General features: G+C 53.1%; 3 protein-coding genes across 3 annotated transcripts; 1 reads left to right on the top strand and 2 right to left on the bottom strand.

Annotated features, from left to right (window-relative positions):
* Positions 1-1,822: 1,822 nt before the first annotated feature.
* NEUTE1DRAFT_121346 (uncharacterized protein) lies at positions 1,823-3,976 on the bottom strand (the record flags this gene model as incomplete). Its single annotated transcript, XM_009851484.1, has 4 exons — positions 1,823-2,678; positions 2,778-2,924; positions 3,075-3,217; positions 3,826-3,976. 4 exons carry the CDS (start codon positions 3,974-3,976, stop codon positions 2,031-2,033), a joined length of 1,089 nt encoding a protein of 362 aa, XP_009849786.1.
* Positions 3,977-6,946: 2,970 nt separating this feature from the next.
* NEUTE1DRAFT_116562 (phosphoribosylformylglycinamidine synthase) lies at positions 6,947-11,606 on the top strand (the record flags this gene model as incomplete). Its single annotated transcript, XM_009851483.1, has 2 exons — positions 6,947-8,780; positions 8,843-11,606. 2 exons carry the CDS (start codon positions 7,052-7,054, stop codon positions 11,185-11,187), a joined length of 4,074 nt encoding a protein of 1,357 aa, XP_009849785.1.
* NEUTE1DRAFT_79797 (uncharacterized protein) lies at positions 11,596-13,053 on the bottom strand (the record flags this gene model as incomplete). Its single annotated transcript, XM_009851482.1, has 3 exons — positions 11,596-11,789; positions 11,854-12,881; positions 12,956-13,053. The coding sequence occupies 3 exons, from the start codon at positions 12,956-12,958 to the stop codon at positions 11,729-11,731; spliced, it is 1,092 nt and encodes a 363-aa protein (XP_009849784.1).
* Positions 13,054-13,255: the final 202 nt, after the last annotated feature.

Genomic DNA, 13,255 nt, shown 5'->3' with positions numbered 1-13,255 from the left:
GCTTCGAACTCCGTATGGCTTCAAACTCGAAAGAGAACGGCAGTGGGAATCAAATCCACAAAGATGACTTCCCTTTTGGCTGGGAAGAAAAGAGCAGGGATCTACACTCACTTGGTTGAAAGGCTCCTCAGCTCAAACTCTGCGTAACTCGATAGACGCACACGCTCTCTCCGAAATCATTGAAGCCAGCCGACTTGAAGGGTTCGACCTCGCCTCACACTCTCTCCACATCAACCTCGCTGCTCAGGACATCGAATGTCGGGACGAAAAATGACCATAATGATCCACATGGGTTTCATTTTCACTCAGCCAGATGCTTCGGCAGGAGAACAGGACGCGGCACATGAGAAACTCATCCAGCCTTTTTCTCAGACATATCTTATGTATTAATATGGCTTTAGACTTTCCTTCGATTGTCACGGCTTTCTCGTGTAACTAACCAAACAGCGGGTTCGGATGACTTTGGGCAACCCAATGTGGCTGGCACATGTCTTACTGTCCGGGTTTCGTATCTCACACCTTTAGCATTATTCATTTTGCGGCTTGCGGTGAAATTTGGCATAATCTGTGTTATTTGGGTGTCAAAAAGGCAGAGCGAGACATGAACGGGGATTCCATCTTAGGTTTTCTATCCAAATCTTTACAACCCATGGAAACCGATTTCTGCAAAATAACTGAACTGGAATGGCCACTGATAGAAGGTCTGGAAAGAAGAACATGGTGATGGGAAAGAGGAACAAAGTTATCAGACGGCGGAGGCAATCATTGTTCTTGATACTCGGGCAGATCCAGTCGCAGCAAAATGAGTTGCAAAGAAGATAGAATTGTTGGTTAGATGCCTATTCTATGCAACTCGAAATTCCATATACATCAACATCTATCACTGCGTGACGAGGGACTGAAGTATGAACTGGAAGGTTGCTTAGGCTTGCTCATCCGAGACAAAAGTAATGAAACCTTTGACTGTAGACTTGGCGGGCGATCAGCCAACTGGGCAACCTAAAGCGAGCGGTCGTGAAAAAAAAAAAAATAATAAAAAAAATAATAAAAAAAATAAAAAAATAAAAAAATGCCGGATACGGATAGTCTGAGACCACTCTCCGCTCGTTGTAGTTAAGCTATGCCGTTACAAAACTACAATAGGGATTACGTGTAATTCAAAAACACATTGCCGAGGGTCTTTTAGGGATGTTTCAATTCGTAAATTGCCTAGAAGCTAGGTTTCAAAGAGACAACATAGACGCTCGAATCCGTGTTTATACCCAAGGTCTCATGTATAGACAATGACATGCTTGGTTGATTCTTGCGACTATTCGGCAGGCCAATCTGTGTCTCAACAACTTTGTCAGGGACGAGGCTTGGCTGCTGGATGCCAGCACGGCCATACTCAAAGTTGTAGAGCAGGAACAGGTGGGGAGAAGCATAAATAGGAAACCTGAAAGACATTCAGAAAGCTGTCGAGATTTATCAAGAGGCATTCTCTAGTTGTAGCAGCGTGCCTGTATTGCCTTGTTTCCCCAAAGTGCGGATCTTAGACACGGACAAATACACGCGGTAACAGGCACACGGGTCGGTCTCGCTGTGCTGTCCCCCACTCGGCATGCTTTGGCCGGGAGGGTATAGCAGTCGCTGATTTTCCTCCTTCCAGAACCACCCTTTGCGTGCCTCAAGACTCCCATTCCTTGACCCAACAAGAATCTCGCTCTGCGGTTTCGGTCGTCCTCGGATCACGATGATCCCACCATTTCGTTCCGTTCCAAAGTCGGGGATGGACGGACATCTTGATCAGAACCCATGAGCCAGAACAAGACCGGGAATTGACGCAAGAAAAAAACGTAGCAAATCCATGGAAAATCCTGCTTATTCCTACTCGTACAATCAACCAAACCCCCCTTTTGGCACTATTCCATCTTGTTGCCTTCCCCAGAGGTTGTTATATCTCTCATGTCCACACCAGACAAATACTGGCCCGTCCCGTCCCTCCATCCTTTTCAGACTCCTATCCTTCCCCACCCTCTCAAACATCCCATTTACCGCTTCCACTCATGATTCCAAGCCTGCCTACCCGGCGTCTCCACCAATGCCCGACTAGCATACTCAATTGGGATACTCTTCAGTCCATACACACCATTCTTCAGCATCGCCACACGATACAGGTATCCCGTCTCCCTCGTTCCGGGACCCTCTGTGTTGCGAAGCTCCTCACACGCGTTGCTCATGCTCTGGTGCTGCTGCATCAAGATCCGCTCGCGCTGCTCGCGCTGCTGGCGACGGAAGAGAAGCCAGGCGCGATGGATCGTCCAGTGGCGCAGGTACCTGTTGCGGCCGAAACGGAGGGGTGGGGGGATCCGCTTGGGCGAGAGGACGGCAAAGTGTCGCAGGATGTTGATGATACGCGGGTCGACTTGCTTGGGCCCTTTGGATTTCTTGCTGCCGGCCTTTTGGCCGGAGAACATGCCGGCTGGGGGGCCGCTCTTGCCCTTGCTCGCGTAGGAAGCGGTTTGTTGGTGTTGGATCGCGGTGGGGAGGGCGGCGGTCGCGGGCTTATTAGGTAGGAGGAGGGATGATGGCGAGGGACGCGCGCCGCCGGCGAAGAGGCGGGTGGCGAGGCCACGGAGGGATGTGAATGTTGAGGACATGATGGGTGCGTGTATTGGGGTGTTTCGCGTCGTCGTGTGCTTGTTTGTGTACTTTCGTGTACGTATTTCTTGTTACTTCGGTTGCGTGCAATGGTGGTAGTGGTCGACGTTCCACTACATAAAGAAGAAGCGCTCTACGTCCCGGTTCGACAGCGATCGCTTTTTCTCGGGCGCCGGGCGTTTTGGTTTCAAATCACCTTTCGACTGGGACGCGGAGCCGGTGGGTTTGGAGAGAACGGGAGGAGTGAGTGGTGGAGTTGGAAGGGTCGAGGCCGCCTTGACTAGCTGTTTTCCACGGTCAGTGTCCGGCGGCGTTTTCGAGATTCGACCGAATTGAGAACGGCGCGGACTCGGGAAATCTTCACAGACCCCACATGCGGTATGCCATGTGATTGGCTCCCAGTCTCTGGGAATCAAACAGATGTGGGGACGTACCTGCACCCTCTCACTTCCGCCAGCCTTGTAAGTCGATGTGCTACCTCTAGGCTTTGTGGGCATTTCGACATATTCTTGGTGCCTGAGCTCGTCGACCATGGCATTCATTCTGCGCCGTCGCTCAGACGATGGCATGTCTTTCCCTATTAGGAAGGTCAGCTCTAATCTAGCCGCATTACACTCCATCGACCAGCACAACTAAAGAAGAAGAAAAAATATCGGCATCAACTGTGCTGATCGTGCAAGCGCATTGTTTATACCAGCTCGAAGCTCTCAGTAAATCGGTCGAACAGCAAGGCCGAGACGTAGTAGACAGTAACATGCATGCGACAACTCCGTGAAAATCTGGAAAGGAGCGGAGAAGCAAGGAGCGCAGGTAGGATCAACACCAGTAAAATTGTCACGAGGGAACAAACACCATGATGGCTTCCTATATTGAGAACAGCAAGAAACTCTTACCATGTTCAACTGGATGTTACGGCACTGAAAAGCATAGGTAATGCGATGCTGGCATGAGAAACAAAAGAACGATGGCAAGCCTTTGTTCACACGACGATGGCACCGAGTTGCTTTCTGCACTTGATAACTTCATGAAAGCAGGAGGATTATTCCAAACGGGACGAAGTTGAATTGTGGACATCTTTACATTGTCAGAGGGGAGAAATAAAACAGGGAAAGATGATGAAAGGGAAAAGGGAAAGAGGGACAAAAAATAAAAAAAAACCAAAAAAAACCGGTCGTTGCAACTTACAGCTCTTGGTCCTGATTTTCATCGCCTTGTTAGATATCACCCGGCTTTTGGCCGTGGTGATAATCTTCGTCACCTTGTGAGAGACCTTTCGGTGCCTGGTGGAGTTCCTTGCTGACATCGCCGACACCGGCTTCTTGGTTGCGGACACCATAATGTATGAGAAGATGTGCTGCAAAGCGTTGGTAAGTCGTTTTGACAAGTAAAGTTTGATGGTGTAGGTGTGATATGAGCAGGAATAGGGAAGTAGTTTCGGAAATGGAAAAGGAAAGACGGTCTGAGTGATGGAAGGTTTATCTGGCCTTGAGGTTGCTCTTATAGGTGCACGCATGTAACGAGATCAGAACATGCAGGCGGGCTTGGATTACTTCGATCTAATTATTCTTTAACTGCAGTACCTCCGGCATATCAGCAGTCTCAGCGGCAGTGTTTGGAATCAGCCATTTCTTCTGCGACATTATGCCCGTATTTAAAAAAAATGGAACGGAGGGGCGCATGATGCAGTTCGGTGCAGTTTTGTCCCTGGAATTCGGTCTCCCAGCTTGCAACTGCTGAGTTATTCACCCAGATCGTGCCATATGTTCCTTCAACTATAACCAGATCAAGCCTTCAGGCCTTGCCAGGTTGTGGCTAAGGAATGCTGGGGTCTGGAAGTAATCCAGCGCGGAAAGAAATGGTCACCTTCGTTTCTCCTGGACTTTTACAGGCAAAGAAGGGAAAGGGTGCAAAAAAAGTTCCAGCAGGTTATGCGGAGGAGTTGTTCGTGAAATTTTTATTGATCAACACTGTGGAAGCACGCCTTGAATTTCTACCAAGCATGATACTAGAACGACATGCTGACTGCAGTTAAATAGGACACGTTTCGCTCCAAACATGATAAGAAACATCGATTCCCGTCGGACTGACTTGACATCTCGTGGTTCCTCTTGCTTTGCCAACTTGTAATTTCCATTTCTTGTATTCGGTATAACTATCATTCAATCCATTAGATGACCAGACCCCCAAAAAGCACATGTTGACAGCATACTATGTCTAGATGCCTCTCACCTGTCCTCTCGGGCACCAGTTTTCGAGACTTTGACATCCAAATCTTACGACCTTGTTCTCAACGCATGGTATAAACAAAAATTGCGAATAATGATTGCTGTTAACTTGTATGGCCCCTCGAGGTTACATACCTCCTTGAATCGGCGAGTGGGTTGAGGTATTGTAGTGAACAAGACACCGTAACCGCGTTTTGAAAAATTCTTCCGAACCTCAAAACTAGGTATGCGAAGAGGCAGTCGCTTCAGCTTTCACAATAGGTGAGTTCGATTCTCAAATCATCGCGACATTGCATTTCGGGGAGAAAAACTGAGTTTCTTGGAGCAAGGGGAGGGAGCGGGAGAGGGCCCATCATCCCCTGAACTTCTGCAGGGACACTCGACAGCGGCAGTCCAGTTGTATTGAATACCTACCTATCAATGCATCTACACACTCGCCGTACAATCCAATTCCAAGCTGATAATGTGATGGAATCACGAATTGTAACCCATAGTCCGCGTATACTAAAGCCCCTTAAGATCGCGTCCTCTCGACGTGGATAGATTTCGGAAGACATATGACCAACAAGGAAGGGCTTGCTGACTACCAGTCACCAATCATGCTCGCAGGGGATCAAAATACAAATTCCAGGTGAAGCATGAGGGAAGTGACGGCAAAAAGACGAGTGCTCTTTGTCCCAGCTTCTTGGAGGTGGTAGAGGCTGTTCAAGTCGTAAGTAATGAGCAAGAGCATCTCTTGGTGTACTTCGATATCTAAGCGAGTCCTCAAATACACTCAATACCTATTTTCTTTGCATAATTGTTGGGGTTGGCCTGGAATGTTGCCTGTCGTAGAAAGAGTCTTCTCCACGATGCAAGATGAAGTCGCGAGTTGTGAAAAAGAGTGAAGCATATCGCGGCAGATCCGCAACGTGATGTGGCCAGACGGGAAGCAGCCCTGCTACGCCGTACAATGTTTCTTCCAGGAATATTTCAAGATGATCGTCACACTTTGTTAACTTGCAACCAAAGGTAATGTGTCGCATCAGGGTTGAAGGTCTGGCGGCCCATTCTCCCAGCTGTCATGGTACCGTGCTGCGGACACCTCTGGCACCACTAAGCCTTGGGACAGCTGGTAAGCAGACTTGAATTTCAGAGAATTACACATGATGTACTTCTCCTTCTGCAGAACTCAAAGGCAGCTTGATGTGCCGTCCTCGGTGCTTTGGTGGCAAGAAGTTGACCTGGAATCAAGGCAAACTTTCTCAAGGAGACGCGCGATGTGGAGGGTTAGGGTTGTGGCTCGGATGTCTTCCAGGTCGAATCGCTTGACACGCGCTTGCAAGCCTGTGTGCCTGCCCCCTTCGGAATGTCAAATATACTGTTTTTCCACGGACTGGTTGATGAGGCACTGGGACTCGGATGTCCGTATGATCAATGATGTGCTACACTAAATGCCTGTATTGTTCAGGCTGAGTTCAAGCCCCCGCCCTTGATGTGAAATTCGGAAGACCGGCCCCAACGAGAGTGACGTCATCTGGGTTTGTTTGGATGAACGCACAAGATGATCTCGAGATCAATGTCATCGACGGGTCTGTTCTAGAACGACGTTGACGGAAGTAAAGACTCGATGCGGAGTGGCAGATGAAGCCGGACTCGGCCAGGCGAGCTCATCACCTGTCCGGTCCGGAGACTAGTTGATGTGGTTAACGGCGGAGGACATCCCCGTCGACCGAGATGAACCGCGCAGGTTCAGCGCCATACAAGGCGGCCAGATTCGCCGATCAGCGGACCACAAGCGGCCCCCCCAAACAGAGCGCTCGCTCAGAGTGTTTCATCCAATCAGCAGCTCGGATTTCTGATAAAACAGCCCCACCTAAAATTTTGAACCCAAGCATGATGGGATGATGCTGTAACACCATCGCAACCCTGAAACTGGCTCCCATCACTTTGTGAGTGTGTGACTCCCATTGTGTTTCCTTATCTTATCACCCCACCATCGTACCGTGACTCCTGTCTCGCCTCTCAGCCGACTCGCATCGAATTTTTGGAAGATCTTTTTCCTCCCGAACGCCTCTCTCCTCTTTTGGAGAAGCGTTTGGCTGTGTGCCAATCCAAAACACTCCAATTCACCAACCTCACCAACCCATATACCTACATTTCTCTTGGGTATTTTGCGCCGTTGCGCCTCCCCCCTCCATCCAACAATGGAGTTCCTTACTCTTACGGGCGGCTCCTGCTTCACGGCCTCCGAGGCCGTCAAGCTGATGGAGCAGATCAACAAGACCGCCCCCATCAAGGTTTCGTCTGTCTCGGGTGTCTGGGTCTATTATGCGCACATCGCTGGCGATGCCAGTGCCGCCCAGCAGAAGCTCGCCCAGCTTCTTCCTCTCTCTTCCGACCAGGCCGCCCCCCATCTTACACACATCGGCCATGGGCGCAAGTGGTATGTGACCCCTCGCTACCTGTCGCCATGGAGCTCCAAGGCCACCAGCATTGCCCAGGTCTGCGGCTTCGAGAAGGACATCCATCGCATTGAGCGCGGCCGTCTCGTCCACATTGAGTTTGAGCAGCCCTTCAACGACAAGAACATCACCTTCCGCGATGTTCTGCACGACCGCATGACCGAGACCTTCTCGGCCGACGCCCCCGACTTGGTCACCATGTTTGCCGAGGGCCAGCCCCAGACTCTGGAAGTCGTCGATATCTTCGCCCCTGGAAAGGACCCTATCCAGGTCCTCCAAGAATACAACAAAGAACGCGGTTTGGCTCTTGACCAGTCCGAGATCGAGTACCTGGTCGAGAAGTTCTCCCAGCTCGGTCGCCCGCCTCATGATGTTGAGCTCTTCATGTTCGCTCAGGTCAACTCTGAGCACTGCCGTCACAAGCAGTTCAATGCCAACTGGACCATTGATAGTATCTCCAAGGGCAAGAGCCTTTTTGAGATGATCAGAAACACCCACAAGGTCACCCCCGACTTCACTGTCTCGGCTTACAGCGACAATGCTGCCGTCATGGAGGGTGACCACGTCAACTTCTGGTCTCCCGACTATTCGACCGGCTCGTGGAAGTTGAACAAGGAGTTGATTCATGTTCTGGCCAAGGTCGAAACACACAACCACCCCACTGCTATTGCGCCCTTCCCCGGTGCCGCCACTGGCTCTGGTGGTGAGATTCGTGACGAAGGTGCCGTTGGCAGAGGCTCCACGCCCAAGGCTGGTCTTTGCGGCTTCTGGGTCTCTGACCTGCACATTCCTGACCACACTGCCCCGTGGGAGATTGACGTCGGCCGCCCGGCCCACTATGCCAGCGCTTTGGATATCATGCTGGAAGCCCCCATTGGTAGCGCCCGCTTCAACAACGAGTTCGGCCGTCCCTGCCTTACTGGTACCTTCCGCACCCTCCTTACCGCCGATGACACCAAGGCAGAGGGCGAGTTCCGCGGTTACCACAAGCCCATCATGATTGCTGGTGGTGTTGGTATCGTTAGGGAGAACCATGCGCTCAAGAACCCATCCGACGTGCAAGAGGGCGCCCACGTTATCGTTCTCGGTGGCCCCGCTATGCTTATCGGCTTGGGCGGTGGTGCCGCTTCGAGCAACGACTCTGGCGAAGGCAACGCCGATCTTGATTTCGACAGTGTTCAGCGCGGCAATCCTGAAATGGAAAGACGCGCCCAGATGGTCATCAACACCTGCGTTGCTCTTGGCATCCAGAACCCTATCGCCATGATCCACGATGTGGGTGCTGGTGGTCTTTCGAATGCCTTGCCTGAGCTGGTGAAGGATGCTGGCTTTGGTGGCAGATTCGAGCTGCGCGAGGTCGAGTGTGTCGACAAGAGCATGAGCCCTCTTCAGATCTGGTGTAACGAGGCTCAGGAGCGTTACGTCTTGCTCGTCAACCCTGATAGTATGGAGCGTTTCACTAGCATTTGCCGTGAGTTCACACCCCTACCTCGAGTTGTTTGTATATGCTGGTAGTTCTGACAAACCTAATAGAGAGGGAACGTTGCGGCTTCTCTGACGTCGGAACCGTCATCACCAAGGAGGCCGATGGCGTTTCTAAGCTCATCTTGAGCGACAAGCAGTCCAACGAGTACCCCCGTCCTATTGATGTCCCCATGGATGTCCTCTTCCCCAAGGGACGTAAGCTCGAGCGCATTGTCACTTCCAAGAAGCCCCAGTGGCCTGCTTTCAACCCTGTTGCCAGCCTGAAGGAGGCCTTTGGCGAGTCGACTAGCGACGAAGATCTCCTCAGACAAGCCGTTCAGCGTGTCTTCTGGCTGCCATCTGTTGGCTCCAAGTCCTTCCTGATCACCATCAGTGACCGCACAGTCGGTGGTCTTACCGTGCGTGATCAGATGGTTGGTCCTTGGCAGGTTCCTGTTGCCGATGTCGCTGTCACCCTCTCCTCGTTTGGTCTTAACGGCGTCAAGGGTGGCGAGGCCATGGCTATGGGTGAGAAGCCCACTCTCGCTCTCATTTCTCCTGCTGCTTCTGCTAGAATGGCGGTCGCCGAAAGTTTGTTGAACCTTGGTGCTGCCGATATCAAGGCCGGGTCCCAGCGTGGTGATCTCAGGCGCGTCAAGCTCTCCGCCAACTGGATGGCCGCTGTGAACCACCCTGGTGAGGGTGCCGCTCTTTACGAGGCCGTCGAGGCCATTGGTATGGAGCTGTGCCCTGAGCTCGGCATCAGTATCCCCGTTGGAAAGGACTCAACCTCTATGAAGGCATCCTGGAAGGATGGCGAGGTCAAGAAGAGCGTCACTGCCCCTGTTTCCGTTGTTATCTCCGCCTTCACCACCGTTGAGGACGTTCGCACTACTTGGACCCCTCAGCTTCATCGCGTGGAGGAAGTTGGCGAGACCGTTCTCCTGTTCGTCGACTTGGCCAAGGGCTTCAAGGCTCTGGGTGGCTCTGCTCTTGCTCAGTCCTTCGGCGCGATTGGCCACGAGGCGCCTGATGTGCGCGACGTGGATCTCCTCAAGGACTACTTCGATGCTCTTGCGCAGCTCCACGAGAGCGGCGTCGTCCTTGCCTACCATGACAGGTCCGATGGTGGCCTGATCACCACTGTTGCCGAGATGATGTTCGCCGGTCGCTGCGGCGTCGACTTGACCCTGGACGGCGTTTCCAAGTCCGGCAGCTTGGCCGATCTTACCGACGCGCTCTTTAACGAGGAGCTTGGTGCCGTCTTCCAGGTTCGTGCCGAGGATGAGACCAACTTCAAGCGCTGCTTCGCTACTTGCGGTCCTCCTGCTGGCCTGATTCGCAAGATTGGTGTCGTTCTGCCCACTACCAAGCAGACACTTGCCATTCGCTACGGCGAGGGCAAGCCCTTCGTGACCTTTGACCGGGCTGAGATGCAACAGTGGTGGAGCAAGACCTCGTACGAAATGCAGAAGCTGAGAGACACCCCGGCGTGTGCCGACTCTGAGTATGCTGCTATTCTCGACTCCCAAGACCCCGGTCTCTCCTACACCCTTACCTATTCTCCCGCCGAGAACATCGTTCCCTTCACTGCCTCCATCACTGGCTTCTTCGGCAAGACGCCTCGTGTTGCCATTCTCAGAGAGCAGGGTGTCAACGGCTACGCCGAAATGGCCTTTGCCTTCCGTGCCGCTGGCTTCGATGCGGTGGACGTCCACATGACCGACATCATCAACGGCCGCTCGCTCGCCGACTTCGTTGGTCTTGCCGCCTGCGGTGGCTTCTCGTACGGTGACGTCCTCGGCGCTGGCCAGGGTTGGGCCAAGTCCATTCTGTTGCACGAGAAGGCCCGTGCCGAGCTCGAGGCTTTCTTCAACCGCAAGGACACCTTCAGCTTGGGCGTCTGCAATGGCTGCCAGATGCTTTCCCGTCTCCGGTCGCTGATCCCCGGCGCCGAGCACTTCCCGACGTTTGTGCAGAACGCCTCGGCCCAATTCGAGGCCCGCTACAGCATGGTCAAGATCGAGGAAGGAGAGGCAACCAAAAATTCGGTCTTCTTCAACGGCATGGGCGGATCCAGCCTTCCTATCGTCGTCTCCCACGGCGAGGGCCGCGCCGAGTTCGACTCGCAGGCTGACTTCCAGGCGCTCACTGAGCAGAACGGTATCCCCATCCGCTACGTCGATAACCGCCTGAATGTCACGGAGGAGTACCCCTTCAACCCCAACGGCAGCCCGGCTGGTATTGCCGGTGTGGCCAGCAGGGACGGCCGTGTCCTGGCCATGATGCCTCACCCCGAGAGAACCATCATGGCTGGTGTGACGAGCTATGCTCCTGAGGACCAGCTTGCCCAGTGGGGCGAGTTCGGCCCTTGGTTGAGGATGTTCAGGAGCGCTAGACGCTGGGTTGGTTAAGCAATGATCTGATGGGACGATGAAACCGGATAAGACAGAAACAGGTACACGTAGAAAACGTCAGCAGAGATGATCAAAATAGAGGGTCGGAAAGGGATAATCAAGGGTTAGGGACATTCAACATTTGCGGATTGCGGAGTATGAGGGATGGTTTAATCAGCTGGAAGGTTGGCAGGGGAAAATGGGATTGTTTAGTGATTTGTTGGGAATTGTATATAAGGTATGGGTGGTTGATTCAATACTCAAAATAGGGGCTAGTAGCCTGACAGGCTCTTGAAAGCATTGCGATGTATTCGAAGTTCATGATCGCAGACAAGTTGTGGGTTCTCGTGAAGCTCATGCATCAGCGCAGGGACCCTGTAGTGTAGAGCACAAGAAGTATAGTTCAATCAAAAAGGGGGCATGAAATCCAATCGTAGACTCCTGGCCTGCTTGTACACTAGACTCATACTATGCCAACTTGTTTTATTATACCTGAGCTAAGCGGGTAAAGAAATGCTGCAAGAATCATAAATCATCCCTCAACAGTTCTATCAGCTCGTTACCTTCCACCAGCACCACCGGCACCGCCGGCACCACCACCACCCATGAACGAGCGCGCCCTATCAATCTTGTTAGTGTTCTCGAACTCCTAGAAGCTAAGAAAAATCAAAGGAATAGACTTACAAATCGGCAATGTTGGGATCGTTCATGAGCGAAGACATGTCGGGCAGACCGCCGCCGCCCTGGAACTGGTTCGCCATTTCCCTGAGACGGGGGTTGTTCATAAGGTTGGACATCATATCAGGGTTGCTCATGAGGTTCTGGGCCATCTGGGCAAACATGGGGTTGTTCATGATGGAGCCGAAATCGGGCATGCCACCACCACCACCAGCACCGGCGCCAGCGCCAGCGCCCGCACCACCACCACCGCCGAACATGCTCGCCAAGCTGCTCAAATCAGGCATGCCACCGGCACCACCGGCACCGCCACGGGCGGCAGGCGCATCATTCTGAGCCTCGAGCTCCTCAACCCTCCTCTTGGCCGTCTCAAATCCCTTCTTCATCGCCTCACTACCGCCGTTGCCCTCGTACTCAATACCCTTCTGGTACGCCTCCATGGCGCCCTTAGCATCGCCGAGCGCGAAGCGCGCAAGGCCCAGGCGGCTCCACGCCTTGGTGTACTTGGGGTCGATAGCGACGGCGGCCTCGGCATCGGCGCGAGCGGACTCGTGGTCGCGCGCGGCAGAGTGGGCGGCCGCGCGGTTGGACAGGTAGACGGCGTTGCCTGGGTTTAGAGTGAGCGCCTGGGTGTAGAAGTCGATGGCGGTTGGGTAGTCCTTTTGGGCCATGGCGGCGTTGCCTTTGGACTTGAGGGATTCGGCTTGCTTCTTGTCTTCTTCTGTGGGGCCATTGCTGCTGCTGCTGGCCGCAGCAGGGGCGGCGGACGAGGAGGAGGTGGTGGAGGAGGCAGAGGCGGCGGCAGGCTTGGTCTGCTTGAGCTTCTCGTAGACGGAGTAGATCTGGAGCAGATTCTGGGAGCCGATGGCCTCGGTCACGGCGGCCTTATCGGAGGGGTCAACACCAAAGGCCTCGCCGATGCAGTTGACGGCAATGTCGATGTTGTCCTTGTCGTCGGCTTGGAGGGTGCCGTCGGTCAAGGAGGTGTTGAGGAAGTCGCAGATGGCGAGCGCGAGGCGCTGCTTTGTTGTCGTCTGTTTGAGAAGAGGAGGAGGAGGGTTAGCTTTCATCTAGTTCGAGGAAACGGAGGGAAGTTGATATGGCGTACCATCTTGTGTATGATGTGAGCGTTGTCGATCTAGGGGTATCTAAAAGAGAGAGAAAGAATGTCGTGAAGTTTGAGGCTTGGGTTATTTTGGTTGGGCCACGGGGTACCTTATGACCTGACAAGAAAGATGGATGCGGGCGGGCGGGCGGTCTGTACAATGGGGGAATGGGTAGGTACAGCACACTGGTCTGAATGGAGGGGATGGCAGAGGGGCTGCAACAGCGGGACCCGACGCTTCTAGAATTGGATGGGGCGGGCAATCAAACGCCCAGTTGTCCAGGGCAGTGTACAATATCCTTG

The sequence above is a fragment of the Neurospora tetrasperma genome (genome assembly GCF_000213175.1).
Source record: "Neurospora tetrasperma FGSC 2508 unplaced genomic scaffold NEUTE1scaffold_2, whole genome shotgun sequence".
Classification (NCBI taxonomy): Eukaryota; Fungi; Ascomycota; class Sordariomycetes; order Sordariales; family Sordariaceae; genus Neurospora; species Neurospora tetrasperma.
This window is presented reverse-complemented; position numbering and strand designations above follow the sequence as displayed.